The sequence below is a fragment of the Trichosurus vulpecula genome, chromosome 5 (assembly GCF_011100635.1).
Source record: "Trichosurus vulpecula isolate mTriVul1 chromosome 5, mTriVul1.pri, whole genome shotgun sequence".
Classification (NCBI taxonomy): domain Eukaryota; kingdom Metazoa; phylum Chordata; class Mammalia; order Diprotodontia; family Phalangeridae; genus Trichosurus; species Trichosurus vulpecula.
Window position 1 is genome coordinate 168,461,896 of NC_050577.1, and position 20,033 is coordinate 168,481,928.

At 36.2% G+C, this 20,033-nt stretch overlaps 1 protein-coding gene across 3 annotated transcripts in view; it reads left to right on the forward strand.

Annotated features, from left to right (window-relative positions):
- UPF2 (UPF2 regulator of nonsense mediated mRNA decay) overlaps positions 1–19,660 on the forward strand; it is a 131,087-nt gene extending 111,427 nt beyond the window's left edge. Inside the window, exons 20-22 of one of the 3 annotated variants that reach the window (XM_036759665.1) lie at positions 9,498–9,639; positions 12,038–12,158; positions 18,331–19,660. In XM_036759665.1, coding sequence (XP_036615560.1) covers positions 9,498–9,639; positions 12,038–12,158; positions 18,331–18,340 — 273 coding nt within the window. In that variant the 3' untranslated portion in view covers positions 18,341–19,660. Of the gene's footprint in view, positions 1–9,497; positions 9,640–12,037; positions 12,163–18,330 lie in introns of those variants that run through there. The other 2 variants (XM_036759666.1, XM_036759667.1) reach the window with 2 other exon arrangements.
- The last annotated feature ends 373 nt before the right edge of the window (positions 19,661–20,033 follow it).

Sequence of the window (20,033 nt, forward strand, 5' to 3'; positions counted from 1 at the left end):
AAAACCATCAACAAACATTATTTGTAGTGGGGATAAGCCTGTCCCATAAGATCAGGAATGAAACAAAGATGCCCATTGACACCAATATTATATTAGAGAGCCTAGCAATGGCAGTAAGAGAAGAAAAAGAAATTGAAGGAATCAGAATGGGCAATGAAATAATAAACTATCACTTTTTACAGATGATATGATCATATACTTTGAAAAATTTAAAGATTCAACTAAAAAGTTAGTGGAAACAATTTTAGCAAAGTATCAGGATATAAAATAAACTCACATAAATCATCAGCATTTCCATATATTATCAACAAAACCCTGCAAGAAAAGATAGTAAGAGATACCCCATTTAAAATAACTATAGATGGTATATAATATCTAAGAATATACCTATAAAACAAACCCAGTATCTACGTGAACATAATTATAAAGCATTTTTATACAAATAAAGTCAGATTTAAATAATTGGAGAAATAGTAATTGTGGGTAGGCAGAGTCAATATAATAAAAATGAAATTTTTCCTAAAGTAATTTATTCAATGTCATCCCAGTTAAATTACCAAAAAAAATTATTTTACTGGGCTAGAAAAAACAATAACAAAATTCATTTGGAACAACAAAAGCTCAAGAATATCAACAGAATTCATGAAAAAAATGTAAAGGAAAGGAGGTTAGCAGTACCAGGTCTTAAACTATACTACTGAAAGATAGTAAAATTATCTAGTACTAGCTAAGAAATAGAAATGTAGATCAGTAGAACAGAGTAGACATACAATACACAGTAGCAAACAATTATAGTAACCTTTTGTTTGACAGATGTAAAAATTTAAGCTTTTGGGATCAGAATTCATTATTTGGTAAAAAATATTGGGAAAGCTGGAAAGCAGTGTGGCAGAAATGAGGCATAGACCAGTATCTTACACTGTTTATCAAGACATGGTCAAAATGGATTATGATCTGGATATAAAGGGAAATATGATTAAAAAAAATTAGAAGAACATGCAGCATATTACCTACCAGACTTATGGAGGATAACAGTTTATGAACAGACAAGAGATAGAGAGCATTGTGAAGTATAAAATGGATAATTTCAGTTACATTAGAAAGGTTTTGTACAAATAAAATCAGCGTAGCCAGGATTAGTAGGAAAAAAGAAAATTAGTAGGAGAAAATTTTATAGACAGTTTCTTGGATAAAGGTCAGATTTCAAATGTATTAAGAATTTTGTCAAATTTATAAGAATTCAAGTCATTCCCCAGTTGATAAATGGTCAAAAGATATGAACAGGCAGTTTTTCAGCAAAGAAATCAAAATTATATATGTAGTCATATGAAATAATGCTCCAAATCACTATCGATTAGAGAAATTCAAATTAAAACAACTTTGAGATATCTCACATCTATCAGATTGGCTAAAATGATAAAAGGGGAAAGCAACAAATGGAGAGGGCATGGAAAAATTGGGATACTAATTCACTGTTGCAGAACAATCTGGAATTATTCCCAAAGAGTTTCAAAACTGAGTATACCCTTTGACCCAGCAATGCTATTACTAGGTCTGTTTCTCAAGGTAATTAGGAAAAAAGGAAAAGAACATATGTTCTAAAATATAGCAGTTCTCTTTGTGGTGGCAAAGAACTAGAAATTGTGAGGATGCTTGTCAATAGGGAATGGCTGAACAAATTGTGGTATATGATTGTAATATAATACTACTGTGCTGTAAGAAATTATGAGCTCAGTGATTTTAGAAAAATGTGGAAAGACTTGCATATTATAAATACTCAATTAACTACAAAGGACCTATGAAGGGAGATGCTGTCCACCTCCAGAGAAAGAACTGAAAAATAGATGTATGTGTAGCATGTCTTTTTTTAAATTTTATTTAATATATTTAGTTTTCAGCCTTGATTTTCACAAGAGTTTGAATTACAAATTTTCTCCCCATTTCTACCCACCCCCCCAATCCAAGATGGCGTATATTCTGGTTGCCCTGTTCCCCAGTCAGCCCTCCCTTCTGTCACCCCACTCCCCTCCCATCCCCTTTCCCCTTCCTTTCTTGTAGGGCAAGATAAATTTCTACGCCCCATTGCCTGTGTATCTTATTTTCTAGTTGCATGCAAAAACTTTTTTTTTTGTTTTTGAACATCTGTTTTTAAAACTTTGATTTCCAAATTCTGTCCCCTCTTCCCTTCCCACCCACCCTCCCTAAGAAGTCAGGCAATTCAACATAGGCCACATGTGTATCATTATGTATAACCTTTCCACAGTACTCATGTTGTGAAAGACTATATTTTGCTCCTTCCCAGCCCATCCCTCTTTATTGAATTTTCTCCCTTGACCCTGTCCCCTTTCGAAAGTGTTTGTTTTTGATTACCTCCACCCCCATCTGCCTTCTCTTCTATCATCCCCCCCTTTTTTAATCTTCTTCTTCCTCCTTTTTTCCTGTGGGGTAAGTTACCCAATTGAGTATGTATGGTATTCCCTCCTCAGGTCAGATCTGATGAGAGCAAGATTGACTCATTCCCCCTCACCTGACTTCTCTTCCCTTCCTACAGAACTGCTTTTTCTTGCCACTTTTATGCGAGGTAATTTACCCCATTCTATCTCTCCCTATCTCCCTCTCTCAATATATTCCTCTCTCATCCCTTAATTTTATTTTATTTCTTTTAGATATCTTCCCTTCATCTTCAACTCACCCTGTGCCCGCTCTCTCTCTCTCTCTCTCTCTACATATATATATATATACACACACACACACACACACACACACACATACATATATACACACACATACATATACATATATATACATAAACATGTGTGTGTGTATATATATATACACACACACACACACACATGCATATATATATATATATGCATATTCCCTTCAGCTACCCTAATACTGAGGTTTCATGAATCATACACATCATCTTTCCATGTAGGAATGTAAACAAAACAGTTCAACTTTAGTAAGTCCCTTGCAATTTCTTTTTCTTGTTCTTTTTCTTGATTACCTTTTCATGCTTCTCTTGATTCTTGTGTTTGAAAGTCAAATTTTCTATTCAGCTCTGGTCTTTTCACTCTGAAAGTTTGAAAGTCCTCTATTTTATTGAAAGTCCATATTTTGCCTTGGAGCATGATACTCAGTTTTTCTGGGTAGGTGATTGTAGGTTTTAATCCTAGCTCCATTGACCTCCGGAATATTGTATTCCAAGCCCTTCAATCTCTTAATGTAGAAGCTGCCAAATCTTGGGTTATTCTAATTGTGTTTCCACAATACTCAAATTGTTTCTTTCTGGCTGCTTGCAGTATTTTCTCCTTGATCTGGGAACTCTGGAATTTGGCGACAATATTCCTAAGAGATTTCTTTTTGGGATCTATTTGAGGAGGCGATCTGTGGATTCTTTCAATTTCTTTTTTGCCATGTGGCTCTAGAATATCAGGGCAGTTCTCCTTGATAATTTCTTGAAAGATAATATCTAGGCTCTTTTTTGATCATGGCTTTCAGATAGTCCAATAATTTTTAAATTCTCTCTCCTGGATCTATTTTCCAGGTCAGTGGTTTTTCCAATGAGATATTTTACGTTGTCTTCCATTTTTTTATTCCTTTGGTTCCATTTTATAATATCTTGATTTCTCATCAAGTCACTAGCTTCCACTTGCTCCAATCTAATTTTTAAGGTAGTATTTTCTTCAGTGGTCTGTTGGACCTCCTTTTCCATTTGGCTAATTCTGCCTTTCAAGGCATTCTTCTCCTCGTTGGCTTTTTGGAGCTCTTTTGCTATTTGGGTTAGTCTATTTTTTATGGTGTTGTTTTCTTCAGTGTATTTTTCAGTATTTTTTTGGGTCTCCTTTAGCAAGTCATTGACTTGTTTTTCATGGTTTTCTCGCATCCTTCTCATTTCTCTTCCCAGTTTTTCCTCTACTTCTCTAACTTGCTTTTCCAAATCCTTTTTGAGCTCTTCCATGGCCTGAGACCAGTTCATGTTTTTCTTGGAGGCTTTTATTGTAGGCTCTCTGACTTTGTTGACTTCTTCTGTCTGTATGTTTTGGTCTTCTTTGTCACCAAAGAAAGATTCCAAAGTCTGAGACTGAATCTGGGTATGTTTTCGCTTCCTGGCCATGTTCCCAGACAACTTACTTAACCCTTGAGTTTTTCAGCAGGGTATGACTGCTTGTAGACTAAAGAGTTCTATGTTCCATGTTTTGGAGGGAGGTGCCATCTCTGCCACACCAGCACTTCGCCTTCCCCAAGAACCCCCAATCCAGACTGGGCTTAGATCTTCAGCAGGCTGTGCACTCCTGCTCTGATTCACCACTTAATTCCTCCTACCAGGTGGGCCTGGGGCCAGAAGCAACAGCAGCTGTAGTTCTCTAGTTGCCCCACCTCCGCTGCCCCCCTCCTCCCCGCTGTGAACTCCTTCCACTCCCGCAGTTTTTCCCACTAACCTCCTCCGTTGTCTTTGGTGTTTGTGGGTTGAGAAGTCTGGTAACTGCCGCAGCTCACTGATTCAGGGTGCTAGGGCCCGCTCCGCCCAGCTCCTGGTCTGGTGCAGCTCATGCTGGGCTCTGGTCCGCTCTGCTCTGCTCCCAGCTCCGTGCGGGATAGACCTCACCCAGACACCATCCGGGCTGTCCTGGGCTGGAGCCCTGCTTCCCTCTGCTCTTTTGTGGGTTCTCCAGTTCTAGAATTGGTTCAGAGCCATTTTTTATAGGTTTTTGGAGGGACTCGGCAGGGAGCTCACGCTAGTCCCTGCTTTCCAGCTGCCATCTTGGCTCCGCCCCCCGTGTGGCATGTTTTTACACATATATGTATATGTGTGTGTATATATATACATGTATGTGCATGTATATATATACGTTTATATCTAATGGTAGTCTTCTCTAGAGCAGAATTGAGAGGGAGGGAGGAAAAAAAAGTACATAGCAGCAGGGAACATCAGAAAACTCAGAAGGAAGCACAGAGAAGCAGGGTAGCTTTGAAAATGATGTATAATATTTATTACATAGTTTTTTTTTAAAGTTAACTGTGAAATGAAAATTAATGGTTTTATATCGAATCCTCTTTTTATGTTGTGCTGTGTACATGGAAATGTTTTTTTTTCTTGGTCTTTTTTATTTAAGTTCAATATGAATTTTTAAAAAACTGACCTGGAAAAACAGGTCAAGGACAGAGAATTTAAGAAACATGGGACTCTCTGAAAGCAATGAACAGAATGAAAACCTGGACACTATTCAAGAAAGTACAAATAACTTCCCATATCTATTAGAACAGGATAACAAAGTGAAAATAGATTTTACTGATTACATTCTGAAAAAACCTCAAAAGGAAAAGTTGTAGGCATGTCCTACTAAGAAAAGATTCTAATAAAAAAAGAAACTTTTCCCTTCTCCTTTTGAATTCTTTTTATTTTTATTATTTTTATCAATTTTATTTAATATTTTAGTTTTCAACATTGATTTCCACAAGATTTTGAGTTATAAATTTTCTCCCCATTTCTACCCTCCCCCCCATTCCAAGATGGCATATATTCTGATTGCCTCATTCCCCAATCAGCCCACTTTCTTTCACCCCATTCTCCTGCCCCCTCATCCTCTTTCCCCTTACTTTCTTGTAGGGCAGGATAGATTTCTATGCCCTTTTTGAATTCTTTAATGTGGTAATGGGGCAGCTATGTGACACAATGGATAGAATGCTGGCCCTGGAGTCAGGAGGACCTGACTTCAAATCTAGCCCCAGACACTGACTAGCTGTGTGACCCAGGCCAAGTAATTTAACCCTGTTCACCTGAGTTTCCTCCTCTGTAAAATGAGCTGGAGAAAGAAATGGAAAATCACTCCACTATCTTTGCCAAGAAAACCTCAAATGGGGTCATTAAGAGTGAGACACAATTATACAACAACAAATGTCTTAACATATTAGAAGAAAGCATCTTAGAAGGCAATATGGTTCTGGATTTTTAGTCAGAATACCTACATTCCAGTACTGGCCTCAGTTGCTTTATGTATGAAATGAAGGAGTTGGGTTAGATTGGCCAACAAACATTTATTAATCACCTGCCATGTGTCAGACACTGTGGTCACAGAGACAAGAACAGAAGTTCTTTCCCCTCAAGTAGCATCCTTATAGAATTATATATGGAATAAATACAAGGTAGTTTGGGGAGGGAGGGCTTGAACAGCTAGGGAGATCAGGAAAGGCTTCATCTAGAAGGTAGTTCTTGAAGTGAGTTGTGCAGGAAACTAATGAAATCTATGACACTGAGGGCATTGGTGAGGTGGGGAAGGAGAGAGTATATTTTAAGCACTGGGGAAAGCCAGTGCAAAGGAATGGTGATAAAAAAGAAGATGTAATGTTATGGTTGAGGAACAGCAACAAGGCTAGTTTTCCTGAATCCTAGCAGGTATGAAGAGGAATACATACATACATACATACATACATACATACATACACACACACACACACACACACATGCGTGGAGAGAGGGAAGGGGGGAGGGCCGGAAAAGGTAGGTTGCGGTCAAGTTGTATCGAACCTTAAGACAAACACAAGAATTTGTATTTTATCAATGCTAGTAAGAATAGGAAGCTATAGAGTTTGAAAAGGACAGTGACGTGGTCAGTGGACCTCCATTTAAAGAACATTACTTTGACGTCTTTGTGAAGGATGGATTAGAGTAGGGAAAGACTTGGCAGAGAGACCAATTAGGAGACTAAGATCCCTTCAGGTTCTAAATCTGTGATCCAAAGACTAGCATTATGGGCATCTAGATTTCATGCAATGCAGTTCCTTTTTCTTACTGAATAAAAATGAATGGCAGTAAGAGCACTATGAAGAATACCACCTAACTGTCCAGTAAAATAAAATGTTCTATCTAATTATCTACATTTAGGTATTTCAACTTTTCATCTCTCTCCATTTCCCCAACTCCTGCCCATGAAAACAAATGTTTTAATAGCATGAAGAAAAATTACTTATATTTACTTCCAAGCAAGAAGCAAAATCTTATTTTGGTCCTCTCACCTACTATATCTTACTAGCTTCACAGAGGAATTAATTAACTAGAATACCTACATAGTATGTAGACTGGGGTGATAAATATTTTTTTTGTTCCTTTGTTTCTCTACTTTAATGGTCACACTGATACTGATAACTCCTGATACTTTACTAATGGCTTTTTGCTTTATTTGATGTGCCTTTGCTGATCTCTTTGGTAGATCCTACAATCAATCAGGTAGTAAGCATTTATTAAACACCATATGCCATTAAGAAGCAGTGTGGTATAGTGGATAGAGACAGGAGGACTAGGGTTCAAATTCTGCCTCTACCACTTAAGTAGTTATATGATCATCAGCCAAGCCACTTGACCTTTGTAAGACTCTGTTTATAAGTAAAACTGGAATAATATCTGTAGTATGTACTTCACAGAGCTATGGTAAACCTCAGATTAGAGAGTGTATGTAAAGTGCTGGCATAATTTAAAACATTATAAAAATATCGGTTGTTATGATCTACTTTATGTCATCTCTGAAGGGTTGGTATTTTATAGCTGCTTTTTATGATTCTTTTGTCATATTAAGGGAGAACAGTATAATTACCTTCCTCTACTTTCCTTCCGTTTGACATCTTCCCCACCTCTGCAATCCCCCTCGTAAGTTCTATGAACCTTTCTTAATTGAGGTAGTTTGTGTCTCAAAGATGGTGATATATTGATCTTTGACTTAATAATTACAATGAGTAACAGATATTTTCTCCCAGTGATGTGGGAATGTGGACACCCTAAATTGAGCTGATAGGAAAATAATGAAGTTGGCTTATGAAAATGGGAAACTTATTTTGAGAATTTTTGTTCCACAGGTAAATATTAGTTCTGGTAGTCAAATCACTTTGAATTCAGATTTTAATTTATCTTTGTGTTTCTTCCGTGTAGAAGTTACTTCCATGAATTGGGCATTGGATTTTCAGTGTAGTATATAAAATTGAGTGATTGTCTTTTTTACTCATTTGTAGTTCCATGATCTAATTTTTTCCATTAAAAGAAATGACAGTTGGGACATGTTCTAGAAGGATATGGATGATGATTTTCTTTTTTAAAATGAATTTTTATTTTACATTTGCGTGTATGTATGCACACACGGTATTCATCACTTATATTTCTCACTGTATCTTGCCCTTCTGCCCCCTCTTAGAAAACTATCCCTTAAAGAGAAGGGGGAAAATGTTCAATGGAATGAACCAATTTATGGATGAAGATTTTCTCATATAGATTTCTGTATGTCTCTTCTTTGCATATGTTATAATAATGAGAGACTTTAGCTATCTAGATATCTGTTAGATGTCTCTTTCTGCAAAAAATTAGTTTTTTACTTTCCTTACTGATAATTTCATATCAGTTCAATTCAACATACACTTCTTATATCGGGAATCTTGTGCTGGGTGCTGGGGAAAATGTAAAAATTTATGCTCCCTGCACTCATAGGAGCTCATAACCCTGTGTTAACCATTTATCTCAGCAATAGAAAAGTAATTTCTGGACTTAATCCTGACCCATGTGGGAGAACTAATTGATGATGAGGAAGTGACATGAAAAGAGAGGAATCATGTTATTTTAAGGTTCCTAGTAGTGAAGAAAGGTAGTCAGACATGAGCCCTAAATTTATATAAGAAAACAGAGGTCTGGTTACTTAGATGCCCTGGTTGAGAGGATTCCATGTACGTGCATTAGCTTTTTTCCCTCTGTACCCATAAAGTCTAACAGTCTCAAAGAAGACAGTGGTTCTTTCTTAATCTAGGATCTGTCTTCTGTATTTTGAAGTAAATTGGCACCTTGGAGGTACACCTACCAGATTTGCAGCTGGCTTCAGACTGAGATGGGTTGATAATGTTCTGTCTCAGAATTGAAAATCAGAAAATTTCTTAACATAACAAAAATTACTGGTTGGAATTTAATAGATGCAAATGTAAAAGTCTGTATTTAAGGTTAAAACTCTTTTTTACATAAATCTAGAATTTGATTTTGTGATCATATGCTTGCATAAGCTAGCCTTTGGGGATTTTAGAAGACTGCAAGCTTAATAGAAGCCAACAGTTATGTGCAACTAATTGCTTATAGGATGTCTAGTGTATAGTTCAGGCATACAGTAATTAGAACAGTCTCCAAACCAGATGGGATTAGGAAAGAATAAGTTCCCTATCACTGAAATTGTTGGATGGCCCCTACTCAAGGTTTTTTGTAAGGAGGATTTCTACTTCGGATGAGTTGTTGAACTAGATGACTTTTTATTTTAACTCTTAAGATTCATTGATTCCATTTTACTATTATTTTTACCTAATAATGTTAATATTTGAATTTCTTTATGAAAAGAAATGACTTGTTTCCTGGCACGCCTTTCTCCCAACCCTGTCTTGCCTGATATCTGTTAATACTATTAATTGTTACGATTTTTATTTCTCACATCTTTTCCTTAAGTTGATTGTGATGCTTCTATGTTTTCTTTCAGTTTAAGATCCTTAATGTACCAATGTCTTCCCAACTTGCTGCAAATCATTGGAACCAACAACAGGCAGAGCAAGAAGAGAGAATGAGAATGAAAAAACTCACACTGGATATCAACGAACGTCAAGAACAAGAAGATTATCAAGGTTTGGAATCTCTTAGAGAAGAAAAGTGCATACTCTTTTGTTTAAAATTATCAAAGCTAAACAAGTTGATGAGTGGAAATTTTATGCTTTTTTAAAAAACAGAATTGATTAGATATCAAAGTTAGCATATTATTGCTCACTTAATCTTGTCTTATTTAGTCAGATAACCTTTTTTTTAAAAAAGGAAGTTCCTTTGAAAGCATTAAAACTTCCACCTGCCTTATTCTATCATCTTTCATTACTTTATTGACAGTAGCACTCTGCCAATTCCATACTTGGTTGGACTCCCATACAGAGTAGTAAATACTAAAATAATTGATATCAGAGGATTACCTTATAAGTAGATGAAACTTAATTTTATGCATGATCATCAGTGTACTAAGTGATAGATAGCAGTGATGAATAATTATCGTAAACTATTACAATTGTGGGGTCTTTTTTGGCTGCACCGAACATTACTAGATTCATCTATGGTAAAGTAAGTGAGGAATTTGTTAAGATAGGAAATATCTCTTAAGAAAGTATCTTCTCAGAAGATTATTGGAGCTGCAACTCAAGAAAATGCATCCAGGCAACCTTTCTGCTTCAGTATTCTAGTTTCACAGAGTCAGATTATTTCATCTTCTTCATTCTCTTATCAATATCTTGCTGCCAGCCCCAACTTCCTACCTCTTCCTATACCTCAAAAAGTTTTCCCTTGATGTTCCTGTCTGGAGCCGGATGTCCAGGATATCCTAGTCTAGTCTTTTCCCTTCCATGATAGTAGAAATAGATTCTAGGGAAGTGGAGAGGATTGCTTTTCCTAAAGCTAAGCCATATCTGGGACAACATTGCTTATGCTATGTTATCTCCCAAAACTTTGAGGTTTATCTGTTGGCCAAGGATTCCTTGAATAAGTGGACCATGGATGCTTCAGTAAGTAGTCTCAGTTACTTGTATGCACCCTGGATCTTGGAATTTTCACAGGACCCTCAGAGGAAACTTCCTGAGCCACTTAATAGGTAGAGGCCAGAAATATTTACTTCTCTCTTTTGCCAGATCTTCTCATATATAGAAGCTTAGTGGGATGATATAAGGGACAAGTGTGCCATCCTCTTGCCCACCCACTCTCCCCCATTTTTCCTGCTAAGGAAACACCCCTAGGGAAAATAGTGTTCACTTACGTGTTAGTGAGAATAGGTCTGATTGTTTTCTAGGTGTTTTGATGGGATGGATTGAGTAGCAGGGATTTGGATAGGACAACAATATGAAGGTCAAACTCTTCTGGGATAAGGAGAAGGTGTTGCTAAGAGGTAGAAGGGCAATTGTTAGCATAGGCAGTCTCTACTTTGAAGTTTTGCCTAGGGAATGCCCTGTCCCCTTCCCTTCTCCCAATGACCAAGGACAACTATCTTTTTACATGTTGTGTCCCCACTCTGTTACTATAGTCCATCTGGAACAGTAGAAAGAAGTGGCAGTGATAATTTGCCCAGGAGTCTGAGGTATCTTTACAGGGCCTAGAATTGGTATGGACGACAAAAGTGTATGTGTATATTTATTTTATGCCTTGCATGACTGCATATATAGATTAGCACACTCTTAGTGTATACTTAAAATGTAATTGTATTTATTTCTGCCAAGTATGGCTTAATTTAAATTATTCTAGACTTCATGACTCTCTTACACACACAACAGCACAAACCTGGAAATTCCAAAATGCCTTGGGCCATTGGGCATATTCAGTAGTTGGGGCACATGTTCAGCTTTGATCTTTCCCAGGGTACAGAGGACCAGCTCTGATTCAGCCATCCTAGTTGGTATGATATTCACTTGTGCTTGCCCTAGTTGAGAGGATTCCAAGTACATGGATTAGCTTTTTTCCCTCTGTGCCCTTAAAGTCTAACAGTCTCAAAGAAAGATAGTGGTTCTTTCCTAATCTAGGATCTATCTTCTTTATTTTGAAGTAAATTGGCACCTTGGAGTTATAGTACAGGAACATTTTGTCATCAGTATACCCTTTAATATTCATGCTTAGTGAGCCTGGCACTCAGATTTAAATCAATGAACTTTCATTGGAGCACCCATTTTTTGGATAACAGATGTACCCAGACTTCCATAGTAGTGTGATAGAACTTAAGTTATTTTGTTCTATTTCCAGGATCATTCTTCTCAAGGGATGACTACTTGGCTCGCCAATAGTATTTAGATTAACAATAAAATGACCTTTGGGTATTGAAATTATCTTATGCCCTAAAATACTCTTACAGAACCTTTAACTCATTTTAAGTAGAATTAGGATACCTCCCCCCAGAGAGAGTGCTACTAGCTTGCAAAATGGCTAAAAGTTGATCACCCCAAGATGTAATAACATTTTACTGAAGTTAATACTTTTTTGTTTTTTTAATGCACATAATTCCAGAGATGTTGCAGTCTCTTGCACAACGTCCAGCTCCAGCAAACACCAATCGTGAGCGACGACCCCGTTACCAGCATCCAAAGGGAGCACCTAATGCAGATCTAATCTTTAAGACTGGTGGGAGGTAAGACTGTCTTTTGTTCATTCACCTTTAAAAAAATGGACCTATGATTTCTTTGCTATAGGGAATTCCCATTGAAGAAATTCCTTTGACCACGGCAGATTAGCACCTGTCTGTAACTTGAAGTCCTAGAGAGCTATTTCAGGCATTTATTGACAATACATTTTTCATTATGTCCAAATAAATAAAAAGATAGTTCTGGGATTACAACTGTAAAAACATTAAGCATCTGTATCTGAACAGCACTCTGCTAGGTGCTGATTATTTAATTAAAGACATGTTTAATCAATATTTTCTTGTTTTATTTAGTTAAAATAGTTTTAATTTTGCAAATGTTTTAGGGAAAAGAGTATTTTTTAAACAATGATGCTTTCTTTAAAAATTGATTTTAACAGCACACATTTTGGTTTCATATCATCATGGGTAAACATTTTGGTTTCTACTTTCCTTTTTACATTTCCTCTAAGATTCTAGTTACAGGTAGAATTGATTATACTGTTTGTTTTCTGATATGCCAGGACAGTCTGAAATGACCTCAATGTTACTTTAATAAACAGTAATGTGTTTATTTTTTAAGTATGTGGTTGGAATTTGTTTTACATGTCTGTTCTGGTTCTGAAGTTTGCTGGTGGGATCCATGCAAAAGTTACTTAAAACCGTTAGAGTGTATTATTCTTGATAATTAAATTTGTATTAAGAGCCTCAAGTTAAGCCATTCCTCAGTATTTCAGGTTATTGTCATGGCTTCCTGGTATTTTATTTCAGTACCCAAGTTGTTTTAAAGAATTCTGGAAAGTGAAGTAACTTTAGTTTTCTCATCTTAACAAGTTGATACTAAGATTATGTACTTCCTCTGCTAGTTTTACTATACCTTTTCTCTTAAACTGTAGGTACCATGAGGGCAAGGACCATGTCTTATCAGAATTTTTTTACTTCCCCAGTACTTAGCCTGGTGCTCAGTGTACCAAAGATACATAATTAATGTTCATTGTATTGAATCCATCTTTTATGGTATGTGAAATTGAAGCCCATGATGCTTTTTTTTTTACATGGCCACTATACTTATATTTTTACCAATCTGTCAGCATAGTCCTTTAAATATATCCTTTCTCTACATTAAAGAAATAGTGGTAGATGGAGGTAGAGGTCAGTTCCAAGTATTTACTTAAGGGGTAGCAATTATATGGAACTGACTTCATCTGAGCATATTAGTTTGCTTCTTTAAGAAAAAGTATTTCTTTGAATTGCATGCTTACAGGCAGTCCTAAACAAATTGCTTTTAAGAAAATTGGTTTGTTGTGACAGTTTGAGTTTCTGTTCTTTGACATCTGTTGAGTCTGACTTTTTTTAAAAACCTTAGTTAAATTAGAGAAATGAAGCAGAAAGCTATCTGATTAGGTATAACAGGATGTTAGGGTATTTTAAAAAAACTATCTAAGAGTTCATTACAGACCTATAATAGTATGTTTTTATTGCTGGTAAAATGTAGAAACTAGGTTAATAAGCAATGAAAAATGCCAATTCTTTAACATTACTGTAGATATTCTTATATTAAAAAGTAGCTTTAAATCATATAATCTTATTGGTAACAACTATTCTCTTGTCACTTCTAAAACTCTGGACTTTTCTTTTATCCTGAGGATGTTGTCCACTCATTTGACCTTTGTTTAGGTGGCTGTTTAGGTGACTAAAAATTTTGAATAGTGTTAGAATTTCTGTTTCACTGAAGTAATTTCTCATCTCCTATTGCAGCATTTGTCTTTTCCCAGTCATAAAACTTTAGGGTGTTGTGATATTTGAAATAAAAAATTCTGGAGAAACTATCCTACAAATTTGCTTTCTAGAGTAGAATTTATTCCTTCAACAAATTTTTAAGCACTTAGCATATACTTAGCACTATTCTGGGTTTCATATGAGTATCACAAATGTTCTCTTTCTGGTTTTCATTTTATTCCTGTCTTGGTTTTTCTACTTGTCTGGATTCTCCTTTTCAGTCTCCTTTATTGGATCATCCATCATGATCTCTACCCCTAACTATGTATGTATCACAAGTCTTTATCTTTGGCCTGCTTCTCTTTCTGTGTTCTTTCTTGGTGATCTTATTAGCTCCTATGGGTTCTGTGATCTTTATGTAAATGATTCCAAGAGATATGTATCCAGGTCTCCTCCATCTTCTGAGCTCTAGTTTCCATATCACTAAGATATTTAACTGAACGTCTTGGAAACATTTCAAACTCAACATATTCAAAATGCACTTCATTATCTTTTCTTCTAAACCCATCTGTCTTCCTAACTTCCCTATTGGTTTTTGGTGCCACCATCCTGAAATTCACCTAGGTTAGCAACCTCAGAGTTATCCTCAACTTTTAACTCTTCCTTCAACACTTTCCTTCTCCCTCATCAGTTGTTAGGTCTTGTTGGTTTTTCCTGCATCTGTCACCTTCTCTCTCGTCACACAGCACTACCCTAGTTCAGGTCTTTATCACCTTTCACCTAGACTATTGCAGCAGTCTCCAGATTGGTCTACCTCACATCTGCATTCTCCAATCCAAACTTCACGGTGATGGCAAAGTGATATTTCTAAAGCACAGATCTGATTCTCTGCACAAAAGGCTGCAGTGTCTTCTTCTTTCCTCTTGGATCAAATATAAATTCCTCTGTTTGATATTTAAAGCCCTTCATAAGTTGGCTCTAGCCTATCATACCAGGCTTGTTACACATTGCTACCTTTCATCTACTCTACGGTCCAGGCAAGCTGGCCTACTTGTACTTCCTTACCTTACACATGATAATACATCTCCCACTTCAGTGCCTTTGGCATAGGTTATCCTTTCACAATCCTTGCTCTCCCATGCCTGGAATGTACTCCTTTTCTGATCCTCCTTCAGTTAGTAATGCCTCCCCCGTTCCCCCCCCCCCAAAAAAAACCCCAAACTTTATTTTTACTTAGTATAATTTTTAAAGATTTGTTTATCAGGGCTGTTTTCCCTGAGAAAATTAAAGTTGCTCAAGGACAGGGACTTTTTCATTTTGATCTTTGTATCTCTAGCACCTAACTTAGTACCTGACATGTGGTAGGTACTTAATGAATGTGTATTGATTGATAAAGATTGTTAAGTTTGTTGACCTTCATGTTTATAATCTGGTAGGGGAGCAAAGATTCGTCTATCTAATAGAAACATATGTATGTGTGTATTTATATTGAATCACTAATTCTATTCAAGTCATTTTCTTCCTCTTATACCTTGCCTTAGCTTATTAACAATTTCCTGATTATTTTCCAAAATTCTTTCTTAACTTATTTTATCAGTTACTAATCTTTGACATTCTCCCCATGGATCCTTGTAATCTTGCAAGTTTAAGCCTCTTCTTTTGCCTCTCTATATTTTGAGGGAGCACAAGTGAAAAAAGTGACCTTCCTGAGCAATTACAACTTCCTCTCTTAAATCTCTTAAAAACTTTACTTATATATATATTTCTTATGAATAGCACTCTGTAAAGTATTTATGATATTCTCCAAAGATAGACCTTTCTGTCTGAATTTCCATGTTGTAAGAGTTTTACAGTTTCGGTATTTAATTTATATCCACAATTTATTCATTTCCTAAAAGGCAAAGTATAAAGAGAATTTCTAAAGGACATTTCAAAATTGCTGACAATACACTTGTCAGATAAATTCCACTAAAAATCTCAGCATTCTTATCACTGGCAGAAGTAAGTTAATCTTTTCATGCCTTCCTCTTATTCATTGTAATAGTAGAGAGCCATAAGGTAGTGATCAAGATTGATAATTATCTCAGCATAATGCAAAGAATTTATAAGAATGTTTAAATGAAATAGAAGCCGAGAGAATCTGTTCTGTTACTATGTTTCTATAAGTATGTGACTTCTCATTAGTCTAGTCTCAACATTGTCTTCCTTACTTGTTTGTTGTGAAAACTAATTCCTCTTTTTGAGTTGCTTTAGAATGCAAAACCTTTCTAGAAGTGAGTTAACAGGACTGTGAAAAATAGGTGTTCCATACATATAGAAGAAGGTGAAAATGGGCAAAGACAAAATAATGTTAAGCATGAATCTTGAGATTTTTTGAGTGATAAATATTTATTTATTTTGTTTTAAATCTAATAAGCTGAAAGAACACAGCCCTATGGAATGTTTCTCCTAAGGTTTTGGGGTGTTTTTTTGGTTCTGTGATCTTGACTTTTTGCAAATAGACCTATATTTTGGTCTGTCACATACATGTGCCAGGAGTATGGGGACATGCTAAAGCCTTCGATTTTTACACAAAGAGTGCTTGAGAGGAGAGGCTGAGAAATTGCAATTCCCAGGTTGGTTTTATATTTTTCTAGCATTGAAACAGATTTTAACGTTGGTAATATAGAATTACAAACAAGGAAACATATTCTTGGAAACAAATTATGTTAGTATTATGTAACAAGATAATATTTTTAAGTTTTCTTGACTATAGATTTCCATCGATTTTGAGGGGCATCAATTAAAGGATCTTCAAAGTTTTGTGTGTGTAAATTAAGACATTGACTTTGTCATTGGGCTTTCAGGCTATAACGAGTGTGGAGTATTTAGTTACAGTGATAATACATTGGAACTAGAGCTCTTGTTCATAGAACCCATTGTCCATCTCTTGATCCCTGATCTCCCCATTTTTTAATAATTTTCAATCCTGGAGACTCCATTGGATGTTTTTGTATTTCCACCATCCAGCTAACTCTTTGCACAGCTCCAGAGTTGAAAGCTATTTCTTGTTGAGATTTTGTATGATAGATGTATTGAACTGGGGCTAATTTATCTGCAGTTTGAACTAGCATAGCTACATCGTCCTTCTGAGACACAGATTTCTCTAAAGTCTTGAGTTTTCACACTTGCATACACGTGTGCACACACACTTTTCTCTCTTTTTCTCTTTCTCCCCTCCCACTTTCTTTCCTTCTCCCTTTTGGTGATCTAATCTGCCAAGGACATCCATCCCAAATTTCTCCCCCACTTCTTCCTCCTCTCCATCTCCCAAATCCTGCCAGACTTCTCCAGCTGAATATTCTCCTAGAATCTCAAATTCAGTATGTCCAAATCAAAATTTGTCATCTTCATCTTCTCCAAAATGTGCTGTTTCTTCATATTTCCTTATTTCTGTAACTGGCACCTTTTTCCAGTTGCTCAGATTTCATCTTCCAATATAAGCAGCTGCCAATCTTCTCTCTACCATTACCCTAAAGGCTTCATCCCTGCTTTTCTTAACTATTGTAATAGCCTTTTAATTGGACTCTCTGCTTCCAGTTTCTCCTTCACACAGCTACCAAAGCAATATTCTTAATAATAATCAAGTCTGAGCATTTCACCACTCCACTCAAAAACTTTCAAGTAGCTTCCTGTTTTCCTTTAGGATGAAATCTATACTCCTCAGTCTTGTATTGAAGGTCATACACAATCTGGCTTCAGCGTAATTTTTTAGCCTTATTTCACAAGACATGGCAGCCAAACTAGACACTCTTAATTCAGCACATGGTCTTTCACTTCCATGAATTTGCATAGGTTGGAATGCACTCACTAGTCATCTTCCTTAAAGGCTCAGGGGCCACTTCTTCTTTCTATGACCTTCAGTGACTGCCCCCAAGCTGAAAGCATTCTCTACCTTCTCAAATATTCCTAGAGCGTTTATTCCATTTATTCAAATGATTTTCATTTCAACAGTTATTTTGAATGATCTGTAGGGGAAAATGTTGTTTTGCTTTTTTTGCTTGTAGGAATATTTGGGAGACATTCTTTCCACTTAACTCTCTGCAAGAGGAATTAGGATTTGAATAAATACACTTATGTATTTACATCTTATTCTTTATGTTCCTTGCTAATGTAACTTCCCGTTCAAGAAGCAAACTCTGCATTCAAAACATCTTAAAAATTAGCCAAAAAATAAAAAGATCCAGAAAGTCATCCATTCTACCTATTGTCTACAAAATTGATCTTTCCAGTGTACTACTTGGTACCCATTATGTTGCTTTAGTGTGGCAGAGAGTTTGTATACTTTGTAATAGGATTGATCTATTTGGAGAAGCTACATCTATTACATAATCACTGTAGCGAGAGCACTGTTTCTCTCTTTGGCAATAGTTCTAGTTCTACAATGATTCAATATTTAAAATTGCCTTCTTTATACCTTTAGGAGACGTTGATCCAGCAGCAAGTGTCATTTCATTAGGTCCTGTATCTCTGATGTTGTGGATAGTGGAGTCCTCCAGCAGTTGAATGAGAGCAGTGGACACATCTCAGCATGTCGGGCTAGAGAGTTGCGAATCTAAACCTGGGGCAGGCTGGGGCCATGAGGCAGAAACACCAGCCTCCACTAACACCGCAACAAGCTGAAGCTTCCAGTTATGGCATAAAAGGCCTTTTGTTATGGGAACCACGCGAGGGTTAATCTTCTCATGAGAATGGAGGTAAAGAAATGAGATGGTTAACTTTACTACTGAGCAGTTACACCAAGAACAACTGTCAATGAGATGGATTGTGCCGGAGCAGAAAAGGTTTTGATGGTAACAGTATGGGGGATAAAGAACTTAAGTTTTAAACTTGATGTGAGTTACATTGTCTCTGAATTGAACATCCTGTGTTGGAAGAAGATACATTTGGGGGCTCCAAGACTACAGTAGAAAAGTATAGAGCAAGCAGTAAAATCTTCTAGTCAAACCTTACATGCAGGACAACAAAATGATGAAAGATATCCAAACACCAGATACTCCACCAGGAAGGCTTTCATTTTAGAATTTGTTTGAAGGAGCAAAGGATGGGAGAGAGAAATCAATTTTATCCATCAGAGCAAGTGAGATAAAATTGTCTATTAAGATAAAAGAAAAAAAATAAAGACTATTACTATACAAAGAATGTTGATCCAGATCACTTAGAAAAAGTCTGATACCAGCTTAAGAACAGGGATAAAGTCAAGCCCATTGTAAGTATCATTGAAAACCAAAATGTGCCAGTCAGCATGTCATAGAAAATGACCAAAGGGCAACAAGAAATGGATCAGAAAATTTTGTTGGCCTTCATGGGTTTACAGCCTCTATCTCTAAACAAAATATGGAAACAAGTAGAGCTTTTATTTTGCTTCCACCCCTCCCTAAGTAGAAAGGAGATTTCTTGGTCCATTTCTGACAATCTGTTGTTTATTAGGATAGTTCTGTCTTTTGTTTGCTTTCTAGTAGTCATAGTACATTTAGTTAAAGAGTACATCTGTATGCTACTACTTGATTAAATCTTTTTTTTCCTAGACATTTTCTTTTTTTTTTCTTTTACCACTGTTTCAGTTTCTGCATGTAGAATTAAATAAGAAACAAAACTTGTAAAGTTGTAACATTTCACATGGAAATGCTGCCCGATCTTCACCAGCTTAAAAAATCTGACCTTTGCCGATGCTGCAATAAAGTGTTGTAATTTAGATTTGCCGTGTATTTCTTTTTTTTTTTTTTTAATAAACCCAATAAATGATAAAATCATTATCTGTTGGGACCAACTTTGTGCTTTGTGAGGTGTATACTCTCTTCCTTGGGGATATATACCTCATTTCACTTTCTCAGATGTTGCCATATTTGTTTTCTTAAGTGCCTAAATTAGGGTTTTGAGTATACTGCCTTTATCCAAGTGAAAACTAAGCTGTGCTGAAGATCACCTGCAGGTATTAGTCATGTGTGAGCAATGAAAGTAAAGATGGCCCATTTGGGGTGGGTAGCTCAGAAGGACAGTGAAATGTATACTCTTGATCAATTTCCTTCTGTTAGATTGGTCCCAAAGGCTAAATTAGATAACTCCAAAGGGATCAGTGGCATGACTGTCATTAAAATTCTTAAAGTTCCATCCTTTTCAAAAGAT